Source organism: Myotis nattereri, assembly GCF_964212035.1.
Source record: "Myotis nattereri genome assembly, chromosome: 16".
Classification (NCBI taxonomy): Eukaryota; Metazoa; Chordata; class Mammalia; order Chiroptera; family Vespertilionidae; genus Myotis; species Myotis nattereri.
Genome location: NC_138091.1, coordinates 42,669,246 through 42,693,448, shown reverse-complemented (window position 1 = coordinate 42,693,448; position 24,203 = coordinate 42,669,246). Strand labels below are relative to the sequence as shown.

General features: G+C 41.4%; 1 protein-coding gene across 1 annotated transcript; it reads left to right on the top strand.

The window, feature by feature from the left end:
• Window positions 1–286: 286 nt before the first annotated feature.
• Window positions 287–23,572, top strand: GJC1 (gap junction protein gamma 1). Its single transcript, XM_081108891.1, has 3 exons — window positions 287–501; window positions 20,998–21,073; window positions 21,859–23,572. Exon 3 carries the CDS (start codon window positions 21,879–21,881, stop codon window positions 23,067–23,069), a length of 1,191 nt encoding a protein of 396 aa, XP_080965017.1. The 5' UTR covers window positions 287–501; window positions 20,998–21,073; window positions 21,859–21,878; the 3' UTR covers window positions 23,070–23,572.
• Window positions 23,573–24,203: the final 631 nt, after the last annotated feature.

Here is a 24,203-nt window from a genome sequence, read left to right as displayed (position 1 = left end):
GACCCACTCGGATGCCCAGGTGAGGGCGCGTCCTCACCGCCGCTAGTCGCCCGCTCCAGGGGAGGGTCGTGCCGGCCCTGCGAGGGCTGCTCCGTCCCAGGTGCAGACTCCGCGCGGTGGGTTCCGCCCGGGAACGTGCCGCCCCGGTCCCGGCCGCAGAAAGTTAGGCGCGTGCCAGCCCCGCGCGCTCCGGGCCGCCCCCTCCCGCGCGCGCACCACGTGCCGCGCCCCCCTCCCCGGCCGGCCGGCGGGACGCCCCCGCCCCCCTCGCGGCGCGTAGTGCGCAGGCGCCTCCCCGCGCGTCCGGCGGCGGCGGGAGCGGCTTTGGCCTCGGCAGGAGCCTGAGGTGGCGGCGACGGCCAAGGAGGAGGAGGAGGAGAAGGAGGAGAAGCGCGGGTGGCGGCGAAGGCGATGGCGACGCGGGGCACATGAGGCGGCGGCCGGCGGGACGGGCCCAGGCCCGGCGGCGGAGGAGGCGGCTCCGGGGGACCCCGCCGCCCGGTGAGGGGCGACCGCCGGGCCGGCTGAGAAGGGGCGGGATGGGGACGGGAGAACTTGTCTCGGGAGGCCGGGGCCGGGGAAGAGGAGGGGCTCCGCCGAGGGGTTCCCGCCAAGCCCGAGGGGCGGCGGCCCCGCCGTCGCAGGCGCGCCCTCCCGCTTTGTCCCGGGCGCGCGGTTTCCAAATTGGGAGGGAAACGACTCGGGGGTGGGTCCCGGCCGCGGCGGCGGGAGGGGAGCGGGGGGGACCGGGGCGCGCACTCGGGCGGCGCTCGGCCGTGCTCCCCATCGGCGGGCGGTTAGGGGCGCAGGGCCGCGCCGGCTGCTCTTTGTCTCCGGCCGCGGCCCCGACGTGTCCCCGGCGGCTCGGGTTCGTTGGCCGCGGTCCTCCCGCGGGTGTTTCGGGGGGACGGGGCGGGGGCGGGGACAGCGGAGGCTTGCCGCTTGATGAACACGTTTGTTTAAACTTCAGATGGTTTCACGCCACTTTTGGAAACTTTGGGCGACTGTGTTGGCTTTGTGTGTTTTTTTGTGTTTTTCCCCACTTCCATCTCCAGATTCCAAATCTAAGGGAAGGCGCTCGCGCTGTGAGTGTGGGCAGTTGTGTGGTTGGCCGCAGCGTGTGGAGCCTTGAATTGAGAAGATTTTGCGTAATTGTGTGGTTGAGCATTTCGGCTCTCCCCGCCCCGTTTTTTTTTTTTTTTTTTTTTTTTTTTTTTTTTTTTTTGCGATTGTTCCTGAGATTGGTGTTACTTTTTCTTTGCGAAATGGGTGAGTGTGGCTTTGTCGTCGGTCAGAGTTTTTGTTCGCGGAGAAGGGGCATGGTTACAGGTTTCTTTGTGCTCGTGCTTTATTTTGTGAGCATCAGGATCGGAGAAGTTAAATTAGAATACGTTCTTTTAAAAAAATTCTTTATTAAGGTATTACAGATGTGTCCTCACCCCCCACCCCCCAGTAAATCCCCCCTCCCCCTTAGAATACGTTCTTGTAGGCGGTATCCTGTCCGCCTGGCTCACTACAATTGTGCGTTGTGTATACGTTAAAGTGAGTACGTGAGAAAGCGCTGTAATTTTAATTCCCTGATGCAGGAGAATAGCATATCTGGAGTCCATCAACTTCTGTAGAAAAGGGAGTTCGTAATGTAATTTAGGGGGTCACATCCTTTACCCCCCACGAGGGGGGTTTCGGTATTAATATTCCGAATAAGAGCGTAGAAAGATAAACGCATTTTCAGGGCTCCTGACTAAAAATAGTTTGAATTGTGGTTACGTTTGCTAGGGTTTTCTGGTTTCATTTTTTGGAATTTAGCATAGAGTTGTGTATTAGAGTTGCTTTGGATTTCTTAAGTGCAATGTCATGGCGGAATTTACAAAAACATGAAATGACTTTTCTGGGTAAAAGATAAAAAGCTCTGTCTGGTAAGCAGATCTGTGTCTTAGTGTTGGCCAGGTCTTTGTGGACAGTGTTGTAGGCGAAGGACATTTTGAAGAGAATATATGCCAATTACATGAAAGCTCTATTATTTGTCCTGATTTGTAAATGGTTTCATATTTACTACTTGTCTTAAACTGTTGTGCATTTTCCCTAAGCATTTCAAGTATCCTTTCTAAAAGTCAATGCTTTTAACTGCTTTTTAGGTTGTGTGACTTTCGAATTGGCTTTCTACTTACCTAGGTCCTTACCACAGTTTTCTTAAAAAGAAGCAAAGTAACTTTCTATTCCGTTCATGAAGGTAGACTTTAGTTTTAGTCTAATCCAAAGGATTTAGAAAGTCAGCATTTCTTGAACATAACAATCTTACTTACAAATTCGGTTATCCCTTAATAATTATTTTTTCTTATTTCACATTCTATAAATTAGCCAAAGGAAGGGATAATTTGGTAATTGAGATCCTAGAATACAAAATACATAATTAATACAGAACCTCATTCTCTTAATATCTAGTTTGTTCCATGCCTAAATAAGTGTAAAGTGTTAAGTTCCAACATGTTTTTTTTTTAACTTGAAGTTTGTTCACATTTTAAAATAAATGAGGTATGTCCTTTTTATTATTATTATTAATCTGGTTCGTTAAATGCAACGGGGAGGGTCTAATTCTTGTTTCTGAACTCATGCCTTCTTCCCCCTCCCCTCCCTTTCCAATCCTCATCCGAGGATATTTCCTTCATGGATCCTCAGAGTGGAACGGGGGAGCAGGAGAGAGAGAAACATCAGTGTAACACCAGTGTGAGAGACACAAAGTTATGTTGCCTCCCGCATGTGCCCCGACCTGCCTGGATCTGGGATCTGCAATCCAGGCGCTGCCTCTGACCAGGAATGGACCCACAACTCCTAGTGCACCAGCCAAGGCAACTCATGCTTTTCCTGTAGCATAGAAACATTATCTGGCTCCTACCCAGAATATCCGATAAAAAGTCAGAGAAAGGATGGGATTCCTTTTGATAGATTTTAGCTGATATCATTAACCTGAAACTTAGACATAGAAACAGTTTGGGATTGTTGATATCAGCTAAGTGCCAACAATTGTTTTTCAGAGTTTAGTCTGTGTGGTGCTATTTTCTACAGCTCTCAGGAATGAATGACCAGACGGCACTGGCGTACATCCTTGAGTTGCAGAGATTGCACTGACTGACAGCACTTGGGTTTATCGGTCAGACCTGTGGAATGTGTTGCCCAAAGGTGTGTGTGTGTGTGTGTGTGTGTGTGTGTTTCCCCCCCCCCCAAGACAAGGATGAGATCTCTTTGCACATAACACTCTATTTCTAAAGAAATGAAGTGTTCTGTGGAATGAGTAGAGCCCTCAAGTAAAGCTTGTTCTTTGAGATTATATTGCTGTAGCACCAGCACAATTTCGACAGAAGTATTCTGGTGCCCACACATTCATTCAGTGAACCTTTCTTTTTCTTTTTCCATCAAGTACTTATGTTAGGCACTAAATTAGATGCTGAAGATTCAAAGATAAATACTATGTGATTTTTGTTCTGAAAATGCTTATAGCTTAACATGCTAAAAAGGGTTAGCAGTTGGGAAATTATCTAAAATCTTTGAAATAAAAGAAATGTATAAAAGTAAGTTTTGATGCTTTATCTCTATAAAATGGAATCAAGTTCTCATACCTCTGTTCTGACCCTCCAATCTCTAAGACTGTATTCAAGTCTCAGATAGTTAAAAAAGGTTATTTTTTATCTACATCTTTGTAGGAGTTATCAGTTTTAACTGAATTTGTTGTTACTTTGAGTTAACATTTCCTTTGGGAATGTTGAGAGTAAAGTAGATCTGGACTCTGTTTTTAGGGAATTCTGTTTGACTCATTCTTGGACGTTAGTTTCCTAATTGCCCATCCAGAATGGGTGTTTATTTAGATTCAAAAATTTCCCTCCTGAAATAACTTTGTCCTCTTGGGTTCTAATTTTCCCTCCTTGCTCTCTGGGTGTTCCTTCAGGCTAGGGGGCGGGGGACATTCTTTTATCAGATGTTTAATTGTTCTTTCTCCAGTCTAGGTTCTTGGTCTTCCTCTCTTCCCACTCTAGTCTTATCTATGTGGCTTCGGTTACTGTATATATTTTGAATATGCCTCAATTTTTATCTGTAGTTCAGATCCTTTTTTTGATCCCAGCTGTCTGTTCAACATGTCCACTTAGATATTTAGTACTTTGAATTGAGTTGCCCCAGACTGAGCTCTTGATCTTGGCTGCAAACCTAGACCTTCACTGTACCCTGTTTTATTAAGTGGCTCTGTCAACAACTTACTGAGCCCAGACTCTTGCCATTTCTCTCCACCGCTGTCTCTCCATCTTGGTCCAGGCCACCTTTTCCTAAGTCTGTTATAGTCCATTCTAAATGTTTTCCTTGTTCACATTTGTAAAAAGAGAAAAAGTAATATGAAATATTTAAGACAGAAAAAGTAATAATACTACAATAAATACTTGCGTGCCTACCTTGCAGCTTAAGAAATAAAACATTACCAGTACAGTGGAAGTCTTCTGTGTTTTCCACCTGATTGCATGCTCCCCGCCACCTCTACTGTAGACTTTTAAAATCAGAGGTCATTGCCAACTTGAATTTATTATTCTCTTGCATTTCTTTATCTTTTACTATCATGTATATACCTCAAGCCATATACAGCAAGTCCTCACTTAACGGCAATAGGTTCTTGGAAACTGCAACTTTAAGCAAAACAATGTCTAATGAAACCAATTTTACCATAGGCGAATTGATATAAACAAGAGTTAAGTTCCTACATATTTCTGGTCACAGAAACATCACCAAATTTTTAAATACTCAAAACACTTCTAATATTAAACATTAAACTGTGAGCTATACATACATTTAAGAAAGATTAATAAAAACAAAGTCTTTTCATCTTTCAGCCTGCTTATTCCAGTTCATTGTCAAGGGTGGCCTGATCCTATACCCTAAGCTCAGGGCAAGCATCACTCTGGACCAGGATGACCTTCCATCACAGGGTGCACCCCTACACACCCCACACTCACTCAGACTGGGACCGTTTAGAGTCCCAGGGGTGGGCAAACTTTTTGACTAGAGGGCCACAATGGGTTCTTAAACTGGACCGGAGGGCCGGAACAAAAGCATGGATGGAGTGTTTGTGTGAACTAATATAAATTCAAAGTAAACATCATTACGTAGAAGGGTACGGTCTTTTTTTTTCAATAGTTTTATTCATTTCAAACGGGCCGGATCCGGGCCCGCGGGCCGTAGTTTGCCCACGGCTGGTTTAGACACACCGTTTGCCTTATGTGCTCATCTTTGGGATGTGAGAAGAAACCAGAATACCGGAAGTAAAATCCAGGCAGACATGGGGAGGAGCTGCAAATGCCACAGACAGTGGCCCCTGACAAAACCATGTTATTTAAGGACCTGCTATACCCTCATCTACTCTTCACAGCCTAGAGAATTATCTTTATAAAACAGATTTAATCAAGTCACTTATCTGAAAACTTCTGTTGTTTCTTTTACCTTCATTTAACAAGGTGTGATCTGGCCTTGCCTACTTCTCTAGCATCATTTCTTTCTTTAAAAAAATTTTTTTAAAATTGATTTTAGAGAGAGGAAGAGGGATAGAGAGATAGAAACATCAATGCATCGGCTGCCTTTTGCATGCCCCCTAATGGGGATTGAGTCGGAAACCCTGGCATGTGCCATGACCAGGAATTGAACTGTGACCTCCTTGTTCATGGGCCTACGCTCAACCCACTGAGCCACCATGGCCAGGCTCCAGCATCGTTTCTTTGTACTTTCTTGTTATGTATGGTCTAGCCATACCGATTTTTTTGCTCTTCCTTGAAGGTTCAGAGCTCACCCAAGGGCCTTTGTACATGCTGTAGCTAATTCCTCTGTCTGGAAGGCAGCTATTCTTCAGAATGTGCTTAAGTAAGCACACCTGCAGAGAAACCGCTGCGTCTCCTCAGTTAGGTTAGGGGGCCCTACAAATATACTCTCATAGCACCGAGCACTTCTGTTTTGTAGGCTTTATCACAATCTTTATTTGTATAATGCTTACTTCACCACTAGACTGTACTGTATATTCTATAAAGTCAGTATTAATGTTTATCTTGGGTAGGCCAGTATCCCCAGCACCTAACTCATAGTTCATTATATATTCAACAATTATATGAGTGCTTACTAAAAATTTTATTTTTTTAAATATTTTTATTGATTTCAGAGAGGAAGTAAGAGGGAGAGAGATAGAAACATCAATGATGAGAGAGAATCATTGATTGGCTGCCTCCTGCATGCCCCTCACTGGGGATTGAGCCCATGACCCGGGCATGTCCCCTTGACTGGAATCGAACCTGGGACCCTTCAGTCCACAGGCCGATGCTCTATCCACTGAGCCACACCGGCTATGGCTAAAATTTTATTTTTTATTTGTAGTTGCTGATTATATTATAGTAACCTCTGACAAAGCTTTTGTTCTAACTAGGAGCCTCATGATGGTGCGGGTGGGGGTGGGGGTGGGGGTGGGGGTGGGGGTGTGGGTGTGGGTGTGGGTGCGCGCGAGCTCTTGCTTTTTTTTTTTCCCATTATTGCTTTTAGAGAGAGTGTAAAGGAGGGAAAAAGGAGGAGGGGGAGAGAGAGACATTAAGGAGAGACGCATGGATTGGTTGCCTCCAGCATGCGCCCCAGGGAAGGAACCTGCAACCCAGGTACATTTCCTTGATGGGAATTGAACTCAAGAACCTTCACTCCCTAGGCCGACACTCTAACTACTGAGTCATACCTGTCAGGGCAGTTTTTAGCAGTTTTAACAGACCAAAAAATACAGTGATCACCTGTGGTATGGTGTATACAATGGGACTCTTGCCTCACAGGAAGATAATCACAGCTAGGCTTAAGTAGGCTATCAGATGACATAAAGAAATTGAAGATAAGGTGTGTTTTTTTCTTGACAGACTGCACCTAGTTCTAATTTTAATTTCTTCCCAGTTGCTGGGCCAACGGTTAGTATATGTCCCAAGAAACCACACATATTCTAGTTATACATTAAAGCTGACATTGACAGTTTTAATTGACTTGACAGTTTTAATTGACCATTTAATTGACTTGGAAAAAAATTGTGTTTTGGAGTAGGTAATGTATTATGTAGTACACAATCCTAAAGGTATAAATGGATATACAGTGAAAAGTAAGTCTTCCATTGTTCTCTTTTCGTTCAGTCACACATTATTTTTCTGCTAAAGCCATTACTGTTTACCTTTTTTGTAAATTCTAGAGATAACAAACCATATATTTACTATTCCCCCACACATATAAGTGTTAGCACACTATACCTACTGTTCTACAGCCTGCATTTTTCACTAATACACGTTAGTTTCATATCATTACAGATAGAGCTATCTCATTCTTTTTTTTTTTTTTAAATATATTTGTATTGGCCCTAACCGGTTTGGCTCAGTGGATAGAGCGCCGCCTGCAGACTGAAGGGTCCCAGGTTTGATTCTGGTCAAGGGCATGTACCTTGGTTGCGGGCACATTCCCAGTAGGGGATGTGCAGGAGGCAGCTGGTCAATGTTTCTCTCTCATTGATGCTTCTAACTCTCTATCCCTCCTCTCCCTTCCTCTCTGTAAAAAAATCAATAAAATATATATATTTTAAAATAAATATTCTTTTAAAATAAATATTCTTCTCTGATTTCAGAGAAGAAGGGAGAGGAAGAGAGAGATAGAAACATCAATGATGAGAGAGAATCATTGATCGGCTGCCTCCTACAAGCCCTCTACTGGGGATCAAGCCTGCAACCCAGGCATGTGCCCTTGGCCAGAATTGAACCCGGGACCCTTCAGTCTCCAGGCCGATGCTCTATCCACTGAGCCAAACCAGCTAGGGCAAGCTGTCTCATTCTTTTTGACAACAGATGGGCTGTAATTTGTTTCCCCAGTTCCTTACTAATAGTCTTTATATTGTTTCCAGCCCATTATAAACAGTGCTGCAGAGAATATTCCTGTATATTATTTTATATATCTGTTAGATAAATATAGAGAACTGAAATGCTCAGAGACCGAACCTGAAACCTTGGCATATTGGGACAACGCTCTAACCAACTGAACTACCCTGACAGGGCCTATGTAGTCTTAAAATAAAACACTGAGCCCACATAGTATAGCAAAAAGATCATTAGGTCCTGAGTTGTATTCTAGACTTTACACCTAATTGGTATGCAAGTCATCTTGATCTTTGATATCCTCTTCAGTAAAATAAGGATGTTAGTCTCATATTGTGGTGTCAAACAATGAGCCACTGCAGGCAGAGTAGTTGAAAGATAACCTAGTTTTATCTGTGAACTGTAACTAATACTAATGGTATGTGTGACCTTTTCAAATGTATATGCAGTTTATTTATAGTAAATAAACTCAGCCCTAGCCGGTTTGGCTCAGTGAATTGAGCATCTGCCTGAGGACTGAAGTGTCCCGGGTTCGATTCTGACCAAGGGCATGTACTTGCAGGCTCAGTTCCTGCCCTGGTCGGGGCGTGTGCAGGAGGCAACCAATTGGTGTGTCTCTTTCACATCGATGCTTCTCTCTCTGTGTGTGTCTCTCCCCCTCCCTTCCACTCTCTCTTAAAAAAAAAAAAAATCAATGGAAATATATCCTCAGGTGAGGATTAACAAAGAAAAATTTAAAAAAAGTAAACTGCAGATTTATTTAATTTAATTTATTTATTTTAAAAAATATATTTTATTGATATTTTACAGAGAGGAAGGGAGAGGGATAGAGAGTTAGAAACATCGATGAGAGAGAAACATGGATCAGCTGCCTCCTGCACAACCCCTACTGGGAATGTGCCCGCAACCAAGGTACATGCCCTTGACTGGAATCGAACCTGGGACCCTCAGTCCGCAGGCTGGCGCTCTATCCACTAGCCAAACCAGTTAGGGCTGCAGATTTATTATGATAGAGTTTTATCTTTCTGTGTTTTCTCCAAATACAGATAATAAACATATAACTACCACTATATAGGGCTCTAGAGAAATCTTACAATTTACCTAAAGGTCCTCAGACTCTAGAAGTTGGGGACTACTAGCCTAGGCAGTCGCTATTATTTCTGCAGTTCAACCAACTGAGCCAAACCGCCTGGGCTGTCTCAGTTCTCTTAGTGAATTGTGCACTCTATTATACTTGAACTTGGGAAAGAAAAGAAGATAGAAAAATATGTTTATGATTTGAACATGGGAGGAAAATTTATATACATAGCTTACAAAGCATTCTACTGAATAGATTTATTTTGATTACCAGTTAATTATAGTTACTAGTTCAATGAGAAATTTTAAGCAGACACATATTCTTATCCCAACAGAAGAACCCTTGATATGAAGGAGAGAAAATGAAGTGGAATGATTAGGACAGGAAGTATGAGTTTTGTAACATTATGTCAAGTAAACATTTATTTTACTATTTTTTAAAAATACGTTTATTGCCCTAACCGTTTGGGTTCAGTGGATACAGCATCAGGCCGAGGACTGAAGGGTCCCAGGTTCAATTCCAGTCAAGGGCATATATCTTGGTTATTGATTAAGGTATTACATATGTGTCCTATAACCCCATTGCCCCCCCCCCCCCGGGTTATTGATTTTTTTTACAGAGAGAGGAAGGGAGAAAGATAGACAGAAATATCAATGATGAGAGAGAAGCATCGATCAGCTGCCTCCTGCATGTCCCTTATTGGGGATTGAGCCTGCAACCCCGGCATGTGCCCTAACTGGGAATTGAACCGTGACCTCCTGAATCATGGGTTGACGCTCAACCAATAAGCCACACCAGCCGGGTGCAAGTAAACATTTAATAGAACTCACTTGTAATGGAGAATGGTAGGTTTTTGGTGGCTGTTTGAATAATCTATCAAATAAAGGTAACCCCTTCCAAAATATTGAAATCAACACTCAATAACCAGCAGGTAGCAGTGGCAACAATGATATATTTCAAGTAAATATTGGTATACTAATTTTCTATGTTGCTTTTGGACCATTGGAGAGTGAGTCTCTAAAGAAATTAGAAGAGCAGCATTATGATAGTAAGTTGCTATATAAGACATCATGTCAGGGTACTACTATCTTTTGATATATCCTTACAGATTAAGAATTACCCTCTAGGCTCACCCTTTACATTTTAATCTGGAGTAGAATTTTAAGTTCTGTCTTGGATCCCCTTATGCAAGTGGGTGTAATTGTACCAAAGTTTCTGTGAGATAGTTAACACTTCTGTGTTGTATCTATTACTTGGTCTTTATGAATATATGCAAATATTATGAAATTTGTACCCTGGCCTACTTTTAAATTTCTCTCGGGGCTTTTCCTGCATAGTAAAGCTTTGCCAACTCCATTATTACTTGTTTTTTTGTAGAATATACTAAAAAGCAAATAAAAGAAAAATTGTCCATAAGCCATTGTTAATGTTGAGTATTTCTACTCAGGCATATTATTTTATTGTGTTTTTTTTTGTTTGTTTTTGTCTTTTTACTATATAAAAGCTTTTTCCCACAATAATGAACTATTCTTTTTAAAATAAGTCACAAATTGGCAGGCTTTATTCAGCTGGTAAGATCTCTAGCTCAATATTATTATTACTAGTGGCCCAGTGCATGAATTCATGCACATTGAAAGGCAATTAATTAGAAGAAATATTTTAATATCACTATTTGCCCTTTATAATAGAAGTGTCAACCAAATTCACGATCGACAATGACAGATCAAAACACACGCATGCGATTGGCGCCAGTGAGAGCTTTACATGCATTGTGCTTGTGTGTGTCAATTTAGCCTTTTATAGGTATAGAATAAACTTGCTTAATTAGACCTGCTTTCTGATTTGGCTAAACTTTTTCCAGCCCAGTGAAGCACCCCAACTTCTCTTTCAAGTCATTGTCAGCAACACGGCAGTAAATATCAACAGGAAGCAGATTATTATTGTAGATCCCACAGGGAGAACAAAGGGTAAAATATTTCACTGCAGCAGTGTTTGACTATATTCTGCACAGTGAGAAAACCTGGAGTCATTTTCAAGGCCCACCATTTCTTCTTTGCAGTTGGGTCAAGTTTCTCAGCTTTCTAAATCTCCGTTTTCCAGCTAATGAAAATAAAATAGGATTCCACCACGTTTCCTATCTACCTACTCCAGGACTTCTGTGAGGATCAAATGAGATGAGGCATGGAAAAATGCTTCATAGACATTTGGTTAAAGTGTAAATGTTTCCACCTGGTATAAAGCAAGTCGTGTTCCTGGGATGAAGAAACTCCAAGGCTAGTTGGTAAGGAGAGGAAGCCGGGTGTTGCTATGTGACATCATTACCTGGAGCCCACAGCCACTGTTTCTGGGCTGAGCTGTGGGCCGCATTTTGTGCCATGGGGTCTCGGCAGCATCGGCTGCAATTTGGTGGGCTGTAGTTCAGGGGTGGTGGCGGGGCCTGTATCCCACTTGGGGGAAACTGAGTGTTGCTTTGTTGTCGCCAGGTCTGTGGTGCTATTTTCTCTGTAAATGGCCAGCGTGCATCACAGCAGCTCCTGTGTTGAGCATCTGCCCCCTGGTGGTCAGTATGCATCATAGCAACCGGTTGGACAGTCAGACACTTAGCATATTAGCCTCATATATATATAGATTATTTTAAAATATATTTTTATTGATTTCAGAGAGGAAAGGAAAGGGAGGGAGAGAGAGAAACACCAATGATGAGAGAAAATCATTGATCAGCTGCCTCCTGCATGCCCCACACTGGGGATTGAGCCTGCAACCTGAGCATGTGCCATCACTGGGAATTGAACCATGACTTCCTGGTTCATAGGTCGATGCTCAACCACTTAGCCACTCCAACCGGGCATTCTCAATATTATTTAAATGTGGTTTTAAAAAGATTATTATTATTATTAGTTGTCAACTTAAAAAATAAAAGAGACTGCAGGTAGGAGTGTAAGTTGATATAACCCTCTTTGGAAAAGGGCTAATTTACTAAAGCTGACATATACATATCCTATGGCTAGCTATTCTGCTTCTAGGTATGCTACAGAAATGCATTCATAAGTTCACCAGAAGACATATGTGGAATGTTCATAGTAGCATTATTCATACTTGCCCCAAACTGGAAACTGCTCAAATACTATCAACCAGCAGTGAATAGATAAATTGTTATGTATTCACAGAATGGCAATACAGTAAAGCAAATGAATAGACTAGAAACCAGGGCCCTGGCCGGGGAGGAGCCAGCAACCAAGGTATGTGCCCTTGACCGGAATCGAACTTGGGACTCTTCGGTCTGCAGGCCGACGATGCTCTGTCCACTGAGCCAAACTGGCTAGGATAAAAGAGTGTATTTTTTATGATTCCAGTATAAGAGTCTATTCTGTATGATTCCATTTATATAAAGTTCAAGAGCAGGTTACACCAGTGGGTCTTAGTGTGGTGTGATACTGTTCCCCAAGGGACATTTGGCAGTGTTTACAAATACCTTTGGTGGTTACAACTGGAAAAGGCTAAGGATGCTGCTACAGTATATAGGACAGTCTCCCATAAGGAAGAATTATACAAAATGCCAACAGTACCAGAGTTGGCCCTGGGATAAACTATGCTGTTAGAGGTAAGGATGGTGGTTTCTCTTGGGCATGAAGGGGCATGATTGTGGTTCTGAGAGGTTAGTAATATTTTGTTCTTGATTTCAGTGCTGGTTACATGGGCGTGTTCTGATTGAGAAAATTCATTGAGCTGTACACTTATATTTGTGTGCATTTCCGTAGGTATTTTAGACTTTGATTAAAAATTTACCAAAAAATCAGACTTCACATAAGAATCCAGGTTGAAGACTTCTTTGGGAAGATATGACAGTTTGTTAACTCCATTGCTCTAGCCAATAACCCCCTTTAGTTGGTGCTTGTGTTCTCCAGGCCCCATTTTCCTGTTCAGTTACATTGTATCACCTCACTGGTATCGAGATATTTAAAAAATGTCTTAAACAGCTTTATTGAGATTTAATTCATACCATACAGTTTGCCTATTTAAAATTTATAATTCAGTATTCCACAAGTTGTGTAGCCCTCACCACAATCTAACTTTATATTTTTGTTCCCCCCAAAAGAGACTTAATACCTATTAGCAGTCATTTTCTATTACTCCCCATCCCTAGTAACCATTAATATACCTTTGATCTCTATATAGTTATAGACATATCTTCTAGAAAGATTCTACCAGACCACTCTTGCCATCATTGTATGACACTGCTTTATTTTTGTTGCAAATTTGTTGTTGTGAGCCTAGTCATATTGGAATTATTATACATTTATTTTTATTTTGTCTTAGATATATTTGTTTTCCTAGACGATCATTGTTCAGACAGTTGGTTTGACCTAAGCTTAGTTTGGGACAAGTGTGCCAATACTGTTTTTGTGTGTGTGTTTTTTTTACATGAAGACAGTACCACTTACGATGTATTGTGAATGAATGCATTATCCCAGGTTCTCTATACTTCTCCAACTGGTTCCTGATGGTACTTAAGTTCAAATAGAGTAACTTTTTGCCAGCACAAATTGACACTTCAGCCCACAATAGTGTATTCTGTTTCCTTATTGGTTCATAGAGCCAAGATTTTAAACTACTTTTTCCCATTAGGTTTTATAATTTGATTCACAATAAAGTATATTTTATGTTTCTCAAATATTGTCCATAGCTAAGAGCTCTTTTGAAAAACAAGTTGTTTTCATGTTTGTAATACATAAATTACTGTTTGCTAGTTAGCTGCCATAATGCTTTTGCTTAGAAATTGTCACTAGCTAGTTATTAAACATCTATTATCACTCATGCAGAATTAATTTCCACTTAAAATGTTCCACTGAAACAAAACTTCATTGTAAACCCTTTAATTGATTCCTTGTCTCTGCATACAAAGCAGCCTCATTCAGGAGTGTGAGTCACTAGCACCATTCTTAGAGGATTGCTCAGCTCATGATCTGGGAGGCCCAGATAATACTTTAGAATCATGATGAATCAATATTGAGACTCTTTAGTCCAACCATAGATTTTCTAGGATGACATTTGGGAAATGCCTTCTTGAAAATTTGACATTTTACTGTTGTTTGATTTCACTGCCATTACTTCGCTTATTTCCATATACATAATCTGTTGGTTGTTTTATGAATTTTATTCTTCTGGAGTGATTTTCATTAAACGTTAATAGAAGGGACCTTAGAAATCATCTAATCTGATATTCCCCACTTATTTCACAAATGAAAAAATGGAAATATTTACTCCTGAAGCACATGTTTAGAATCTTTTGACTCCTAGTTCAGTGCTTGCTCTGTTTGTTTCACAAAATTCAAGGTTAAGAATCCCTTTTTAAAATATTAATTTTAGTTCATCCTTGATTTTGTTATTTAGAAAAGAAATTAAGATTTTAAAATATGGTCTACCTATTGTAGGTTTTAGGTTTGTTTTGTATTGGTTTTTTTTTTTTTTTTTTTTTTAAATATATTTTTATTGATTTTTTACAGAGAGGAAGGGAGAGAGATAGAGAGTTAGAAACATCGATGAGAGAGAAACATCGATCAGCTGCCTCTTGCACATCTCCCACTGGGGATGTGCCCGCAACCCAAGTACATGCCCTTGACCGGAATCGAACCCGGGACCTTTCAGTCCGCAGGCTGACGCTCTATCCACTGAGCCAAACCGGTTTTGGCTGTATTGTTGTTTTTTAATTAGAAGAAAATTAAAATTTGGCTCTGACCTATTTGGACTTGGTTGTTGTATTTGCAAAACATTTAGAATAACGCTAATTTTGAAAATTTTAATTTCCTGATTATAGGTTAGTACAGGGGTCCTCAACCTTTTTAAACAGGGGGCCAGTTCACTGTCCCTCAGACCGTTGGAGGGCTGGACTATAGTTTAAAAAAAAACTATGAACAAATTCCTATGCACACTGCACATATCTTATTTTGAAGTAAAAAAACGAAACGGGGACAAATACAATATTTGTATTTGCATGTGGCCCGCGGGCCGTAGTTTGAGGACCCCTGGGTTAGCGAGCCTTAAAAATTGACATGGGACAAGTTATGGGAGTCTTTTTAGCTGATCTGAAACTCTTGAGAGTTTTGTTTTTTTTTTACATGAGTCTATTAGAGAGACTTTTCCAAACACATATATGAAAGTGATATTTTGGGATTGGAAAAAATGAATCAGATAAACTGGAAAGTAAAACATTTCCCTGAGAGTTACTATGCTATAAAAATATGTTTCAAAAAAAAAAATATGTTTCAACTTCAACAGATGAGTTCAGTTACCTTCCTCTAGTCGTCTGTTGCGTAGCATATATAATCGTACATTAAATACCTCTTGAACACAACTGTTGTTTTTAGAAAGTATAAACTTCCTATAAATTACCAGATTGCTTTTTAAAATATATATTTTTGAGTTTTTTTTTTAAAGAAAGAGGAAGAGAGATAGAAACTTTGATGAGAGATTACATACAATGGATTATTATCCAGCCTTATAAGGAAGCAAATTCTGACACATGCTGCTGCAGCCTGGATGACTCTTGAAGACATTATGCTAAGTTGGCCGGAAGACTGGAAGGTCTCTGGTTCAGTTCAGGTCAAGGGCACCTACCTTATTGCAGGCTCAATCCCCGGCCCTGATCTAGGTCAATGCAGGAGACAACCAATCAGTGTGTCTCTCTCACATCACTGTTTCTCTTGCTCCCTCTCCTCCTCCCATTCTCTAAAAATCAATGGAAAAAACACTGAGGATTAGCAAAAAGCAGGCAAAATTGGATGATCTTAGGCAAATTTTATAAGCTTTCTGGACCTCATTTATTCAGTTTTATAAGGGATCTAATTTGCTGTCACCCAGTAACTCAGTTGGTTAGAACATCATTCTGATATGCCAAGGTGTTACGAGTTTGATCCCCAATCAGGGCACACACACGAGTCAACCAGTGTAGAACAACACATCGAGGTTTCTCTCTCAATCTCTCTCTCTCCCTCTGCCTCCCTCCCTCCCCCCCCTCTTCTTTCCTTCCTCTCTCCCTCTAAAAAAGCAAAAAATAAGAATAGATAAAATGGGTATAATTATATAATCAATCTCATTAGGTAATTCAAATAATGTGCTTTACATTTAATCTTCAAAAGTCCGATGAGTTGTTTTACCAAAAAATGCAGTAACTTTGACTTGGTTCTGTTGAGGTGTAACTGATAGAAAAACTCTTCAAATATAAAGAATTTTGGAGGGAATTAAGTAATTTATTACCATGTTGATGCCAACTAATTTTTTTTAAATATAGTTTATTGATTTTTTTTTTTACAGAGAGGAAGGGAGAGGGATAGAGAGTTAGAAACATCGATGAGAGAGAAACATCAATCAGCTGCCTCCTGCACAACCCCTACTGGGGATGTGCCTGCAACCAAGGTACATGCCCTTGACTGGAATCGAACCTGGGACCCTTCAGTCCGCAGGCCAATGCTCTATCCACTGAGCCAAACCGGTTAGGGCTAATTTTTAAATTCTATTTTCTAGTGCAAGACAAGGCAGATAGTAATTTTAGTTATTTGGAAAATAGACTAAAAATAGCACATTGGTTTCTGTCCAGTAAATGTTATGTAAGCAAACATGATTTTCTTCAGTATGTGTTTTGTGTGTTTGTGTGAATCCTTTGGAATGATGGGCTACAGTGAATTGCAGTGTTCTTTATTTTAAAAACCATCCTACTGCCCTGGCCGGTGTGTCTCGGTTGAGCGTTGTCCCATGCACCAAAAGGTTGCCGGTTCGATTCCAGGTCAGGGCACATACCCCCATTGCAAATTTGATCCCCAGTAGGGAGCGTGCAGGAGGCAGCTGATAGATGTTTCTCTCTCCCTCTTCCTCCCACCCACTTTCTCCTTCTTTCTCTCTCTAAAATCAATAAAAAAAATTTTAGCCCTAGCTGGTTTTTCTTAGTGGATAGCGCATTGGCTTGCAGACTAGGGTCTCTTGGGTTCGATTCTGGTCAAGGGCACGTGCCCGGGTTGCTGGCTTGATCCCCAGTAGGGGATGTGCAGGAGGTAGCTGATGAATGATTCTCTCTCGTCATTGATGTTTCTATCTCTCCCTTTCCCCTCCTCTCTGAAATCAATAAAAATATATTTTAAAAAAATGTAAAGCCTTCTTTGAAAAAATAACTTCTCCATCTTTTCATTTATTCAAGCCCAGCCATGTAGCTTAGCGGTTGAGCATTGACTCATGAACCAAGAAGTCACTAGTTTGTCCTAGCCGTTCTGGCTCAGTGGATAGAGCCTCGGCCTGTGGACTGAAGGGTCCTAGGTTCATTTCCGGTCAAGGGCACATGCCTGGGTTGTAGGCTCCATTCCCAGCAGGGGACATGCAGGAGGCAGCCAATCCATGATTCTCTCTCACCATTGAAGTTTCTCTCCCTCTCCCTTCCTCTCTCTAAAAAATCAATAAAAACATTAAAAAAATGTTTAAGAAAGAAATTGATATGACTATATAAAAATAATAAAATTTGACGGAAGACAATAAAATGAGGTGTTTATGTTAAATGTCAAATGGTTAATGTCTCTACTATATTAAGACTACATTCTGCAGATAAATGGGCAAAAGGATAGAACTAGTCCTCAAAGGGGGCAATATGGAGGATGTGTATCCTGCTGTATTGAAAACATACACATTTCTGTAATTTTGCACCCAGTACAGTAGCATATCAGACTGCTGATGAGGTTGAGGTGAAGTTGTCATCATTTGTTGCCAGACATCATAAATTGCTAGGACGTCAAATAACAGTACAAAGCAAGAACCATGCAGGTTTGCATTTCTTGGGCCTAATAATACCACTTCCTAGAATTTGTAGATAAATCCAACCACAGCTTAAAGGATACACTCAAGAAGATACTAAGTGTAAAAGCACATACAAATCAGCTGGGGCTTTCCTAAACATTTGAGTGTTTGGCACTCATTCCCCATCTCTCACCAGCACCTGTCACATGTTCCCACATCGTTTTCCATTCATGGATGGAGAATGGAAGTGGTTTTTATTTTTCATGAGAGCAATTTGCAGGTTAATTGTTGCTCTTCTCTCCCTGCTCTATAACAAGTCTGTTTGGAAGCCAGAGAAGACTATGTCCTGAATCTTAGGCCTCTGATAGCAGAGCAAAAAAGGAAAGGTTTGGTATTAGTGGAGCAAGAACACAAGGAGACCACACAGTTCTGCTTAGAAATGTTAATTCCAGAACCCACCGTTCTCATTCCGTTTCCCCCCATCTCTCCCACCCTCCTCCTCTCACCTCCCCCCATCCTATTGGAACATATACTCTGTGATACTTAAACCAGTGCTTACGAGGAGAGGAAAGGGAAGAGTATCAAAGAAAAACCCACTAACTCCGCAGTGGGTAGAAACAGCGGCGATGCTGCCATTGAGTTTAGGAAGCCCATGGTTATTTTAGAAAGTTGTCCACTCCCATTTTATGCTGGAGCTAAGTCACTAAGTACATCATTTATGCTCAAGATCTGGATAATAGGTGCTATGGCACTAATGAATGCCATGGAAAATCAGGGTCTGAGGTTTCAGCATTTTCTAGGCCTACAGCATAACGTATTCAATGTGTACTGTGGGGTGTGTTTAAATAGCTGCTTTATAACTTATATAAACCTTGAAGAGCTTATCACCAACTTCTCCTTCCCTCCCCAATGTTAGATTATTGTATGAGATGCTGAACTCTTTTTTTTTTTTTTAAATATATATTTTATTGATTTTTTACAGAGAGGAAGGGAGAGGGACAGAGAGTTAGAAACATCAATGAGAGAGAAACATCGATCAGCTGCTTCCTGCACACTCCCTACTGGGGATGTGCCCGCAACCAAGGTACATGCCCTTGACCAGAATTGAACCTGGGACCTTTGAGTCTGCAGGCCGACGCTCTATCCACTGAGCCAAACCGGTTAGGGCTCTTTTTTTTTTTTTTTAAATCCTCACCCAAGGATATGTTTCCATCGATTTTTAGAGAGAGTGGAAGACAGGTGAAGACAGAGAAATATTTATGTGAGAGAAACACAATTGGTTGCCTCCTGCATGCGCCCCAGCCAGGGCCCGGGACGGGTAGGAGCCTGCAACCAAGGTACATGCCCTTCACCAGAATTGAACTTGGGACTCTTTGGTCCACAGGCCAGTGCTCTATCCACTGAGCAAACTGGCTAAGGCCAATGCTGAACCCTTGAAATTCTTTCATAGCAATAATTATTTTAAAAGATATTTTGTATGGATGGAAGTGTAGAGGAGGAGTTTTCTAAGCAAGTTACAATTGCTCTTTCATGATCTTGGCATATTGGGACAAATAGAATTTGTTGATTATTGATTTTTTTAGGCTCAGGAAATGCTTTAGATGTGGTGTTTGGGGGAAATCTGAGTCTGAACTTGTGAGTGTGAATAATTATGGAGAAACCTAATTTACGTCACTATTTGATGGTTGCATATTATTTACTTCCTGCTTTGTGGTTTTATAGTTTATGTATTCAGTAAGAGGAGAAGTGGCGAACTCAGATATATTGGCTGAAAATGGGAGTGGTACTTGAAGTCCTTGTTAGGGTCGCCAAAGGAAGTATGCACAAGGCTGAGAGTGGTAAAGATTTATTAGGTCATGTTCTGAGACCAAATGGGCTGAGCCCCCATGACACCAGCACCCAGGGATGGGGAGTCAGGTTTTAAAGGACTGTGGGCAGGCTTTTTCGGGGAACTCTGTGGATGGGTCCAAATCCTGGGAAAGTCCAGAGGGGAAAGATCATGGTTTTAGCAAGTGGAATGTAGTCTAAGCAAAAGGGAATGTTGGTTGTGAAGTGGTCTAAAGGTCAGTTCCCAGGGGAGGCGGGTATCTATTCAATTATTTGATCAGACCTAACAATCCCATGATGAGATCTTTGTGTGGTCAGATTTTGTATTAAATCTTGATACTTACATGTTAGGTGCCTACACTTCTTTTTCTCTTTTTCACTGGTCTTTTGAAAATTGTTCTGAGGTATTTTTTTCTGTATTTAACACCCCCCCAAAAAAAATATTTTTAATCTATGAACATATGACACCCAGGAATTGTTTAAATTTCATTTATTAAATTAATAAATGAACAAAGTTGGCACCTAATGGATGAATCTTGGCCATAGCTATTCAAACTTGGCAGAACTTGATAATTAGCAAAAATTTGTCTTGGATTTTTGTTTGTTTCATTTTTTGTTAATCTTTACCAGAGGATATTTTTTCTGTTGATTTTTAGAGAGGAAGGGAGGGAGGAGGGGACAGAGAGAAAAACATGGATGTCGGGGAGAGACATTGATTGGTTGCCTTCTGCCTGTGGCCCCAGTTGGGGCCAAGGATCAAACATGCAGCCCAGGTATGTGCCCTTGACTGAGAATCAAACCCAAGACCATTCTGTGTGTGATGCTCTAACCATTGAGCAACATGGACCAGGGCTTGGGGGTTTTGTTGTTTTTTACCACAATACAGATGTGGCTGTTTTCTAGCAGTTGAATCTGTAAATCACCTTCTGTGGGACAAGTGTGTCCCAGTGACTGAGAGCCAGCTGTTGGGTGTTTTAACTAAACAGCTGGCTCCTAGTGGGCAGCTCAAGTCCCAGTGCGAAGTATTGACTGCTCCAGGCTAGAGCAGGAATAGAGCATGCAGGGAGGATTTTCGCAAGGCCTTTAGCGACCAGTTTAAATTGGTTGAGATTTTTTTGCCTTGGTTTTTTTCCTATAGCTGCCCAAGTTCTACTTCAGATTTTCATGAATGACTCATCTTCCTGTCATATTTTCTTAGACTGCAATGACTTAAGACTCTTGGGGTCACTGCTATGAAGTTCATCCTACTACATCTATTGGGAGGAGAAAGCAGTAATATTCAAACTCAAGCTTGTTTCCAACTCATGCTGATTGATTCCTGAGTGATTATTTCTTCCTGAAAATGACATTTTAGTGATTCATTGTTTTCTGTGGGAGGAAGCTTATGACCTTTTTTTTTTTTTTCCCCCTTTCCAGAGGGAGTCTGGAAAAGTTGTAAGCAAGACATCATTTCTGTAAGAAAATTTTGTATAACAGAAGTTCTGGATAAAAGGTAAAGTGTATTTAAACTTCTTTGATGATGTTGATAATCACCTATAATCTGCAGAAGTAAACGGAGAGGGAAGAAGAGAAGGAGAAAAGCTAGGTGTACTTAGTGTCAGGGGTAGCATTAGGAATTTTATATGCATTATCCTTTTTAGATGGTTTTTACCGGGATTCTAGACATAGTTCTAAGAATCTCAAAATAAAACTATCCTTCAAAATGCTGTTTTAAATGCATTTGCTTATTGGTTGGATGTAATGTCCTCACAATTCACTCTGCACACATTTTCACCAGAAACATAATACAGAGACATAATACAGGATCCTAGCTAGGGAGTGTGTTCCTAATTTCTTCCTGTCTTATATTGGTTTTTGATCATTGCCAGTTATTTGCAGCCATACCATCTTTTAAATTATTTTTAATACTTTGTCACCAGGTCTTATCATACCTGGACCAAATAGTTTATTTCTTACCTATATTTCATAAAGTTCTGAAAGCCTCTGTCTGAGAAATACATCTGAAATTATAGCTATAATTTTACCTTTTAAACTAGGGAAGATGAAAGCAAACCAGACTTTTAGTTTGGTGGCACAAGTACTCATAGTCTGAGATGAATTGTCCTACCTGAGGGTAGTAGAATGAGATGCTATTTATTTTAACCATCATTCTAGTGTGAGCCTTGAAGTTAGATTTCAAGTATGTCGAAAAGTAGTTCCTAAAGATTTCAGTAAAAATTTAAATTAAGATTTTAATATTTGCTGATTTTTCCTTTGGTATTTTTCCATTTTTATCAGGGCAAACCAGTTCAATCACCATGAGTTGGAGCTTCCTGACTCGCCTGCTAGAGGAGATCCACAACCATTCCACGTTTGTGGGGAAGATCTGGCTCACGGTCTTGATCGTCTTCCGGATTGTCCTTACAGCTGTAGGAGGAGAGTCCATCTATTACGACGAGCAGAGCAAATTTGTGTGCAACACAGAGCAGCCAGGCTGCGAGAATGTCTGCTATGATGCCTTTGCACCCCTCTCCCATGTACGCTTCTGGGTATTCCAGATCATCTTGGTGGCAACTCCCTCAGTGATGTACCTGGGCTACGCCATTCATAAGATTGCCAAAATGGAGCATGGCGAAGCAGACAAGAAGGCTGCTCGGAGCAAACCCTATGCCATGCGTTGGAAACAGCATCGGGCTCTGGAAGAAACAGAAGAGGACCATGAAGAGGATCCCATGATGTATCCAGAAGTCGAATTAGAAAGTGAAAAGGAAAATAAAGAGCAAAACCAGCCTAAACCCAAGCATGATGGCCGACGGCGGATTCGGGAGGATGGTCTCATGAAGATCTATGTGCTGCAGTTGCTGGCAAGGACCGTGTTTGAGGTGGGTTTTCTGATAGGGCAGTATTTTCTGTATGGCTTCCAAGTCCACCCATCCTATGTGTGCAGTAGAATTCCTTGCCCGCATAAGATAGACTGCTTTATTTCTAGACCCACTGAAAAGACCATCTTCCTTCTGATAATGTACGGCGTTACAGGCCTCTGCCTGTTGCTGAACATTTGGGAGATGCTCCATTTAGGCTTTGGGACAATTCGAGACTCACTCAACAGCAAAAGGAGAGAACTGGAAGACCCGGGTGTGTATAATTATCCTTTCACCTGGAACACACCATCTGCTCCCCCTGGCTATAACATTGCCGTCAAACCAGATCACATCCAGTACACCGAGCTGTCGAATGCGAAGATCGCCTACAAGCAGAACAAGGCCAACATCGCCCAGGAACAACAATACGGCAGCCACGAGGAGCACCTCCCCGCTGACCTGGAGACGCTGCAGCGGGAGATCAGGATGGCTCAGGAGCGCTTGGACCTAGCAATCCAGGCCTACAATCACCAAAACAACCCCCCTGCTCCCCGGGAGAAAAAAGCCAAAGTGGGGTCTAAAGCTGGGTCCAACAAAAGCAGTACGAGTAGCAAATCAGGGAATGGGAAGACCTCCGTCTGGATTTAATCTTGGCTGGGCTTAAAACTTGTGCTCTTCATAGTTTATGGTAAGCAGCGGCTCACTGAATAATGACTTCCATTGAGTAAACATTTGGCTCTGGTTATCTTCAGGGATGCTGTTGGCTTGTGATCCAAGCTCAGGGGACTCTGAAGGCGGGGCTGGGACAGAGGAAAAGGAAGGGAAACATAGTGTTCCTGGGCACATGTTCCGGCAATAATACAGTTGTAGACTTTACATGTGTGTCTTCCAGATCTGGAAAAGAACAGATATATTTAAATCATTCTTGTTGAACAATTTTTGTATGTACAGTATTATGGAACTTTTTCTTTTTTTTAGTATGCGAACTTTTTTTTTGTACTTGTACATTGGACCACTGTAGTTATACTTTTATATTAAAGGGGGAAAATCCTAAGGTAATGCCTATTAGACTAGTGTTATTACTTTGTTCAGCATGTTTCTATCCTGGGTTTAATGTTTTTTAATAGACGCTACACCTAATAAAAGTGCCTCTCGTGATGCAGGGATAATTTCAAGTATATGAGGAGGAGGAGGAGGAGGAGGAGGAGGAGGAGGAATCAGTTTTCAGTCTTAGAAAGAACGTCCACAGTAGAAGGAGGTTGAGATCTTAACTTGAGAAATCTTTGAATCTCATTCATGTGCCCAGAGTTGTATCTGTCTTTGAAAATCTATTTGTATTTTCAAAGGAGATAAATGATTCACTGCAGGATTCCTTTAAATATCAAGCATTGCCAGGATATGCTTTGATGTATATCATTTAAGTTCTTTCAAAAGGCTGGTACTCCCAGTTCTGTAGAGGTGTGGAGACTGTCAGGAGTCACTGAGATTCCTCTACCACAGCGCAAACCACGCCTGCAAAATGAGCCCTAACAGGGTGTTTAGTTGTGGACCTGTTTGATTTGCCTTAAATCTCTATCCAGAAACCTGCCTCTCTCTAGTTTAAGAAACCAGTGGTGGGTATTTTCTTTATTTGTTAACATTAGAAATACAAAAATTCCCTTGTAAGCTAAGAATACTCAAAGCTCCTTGTGCTGCATATGGTGGAAGGCCTAAATCCAAATTCCTTATTTTTTATAATTTTACCATGGAACTTTTATAATTTGCATACTTCTGCCAATGTCG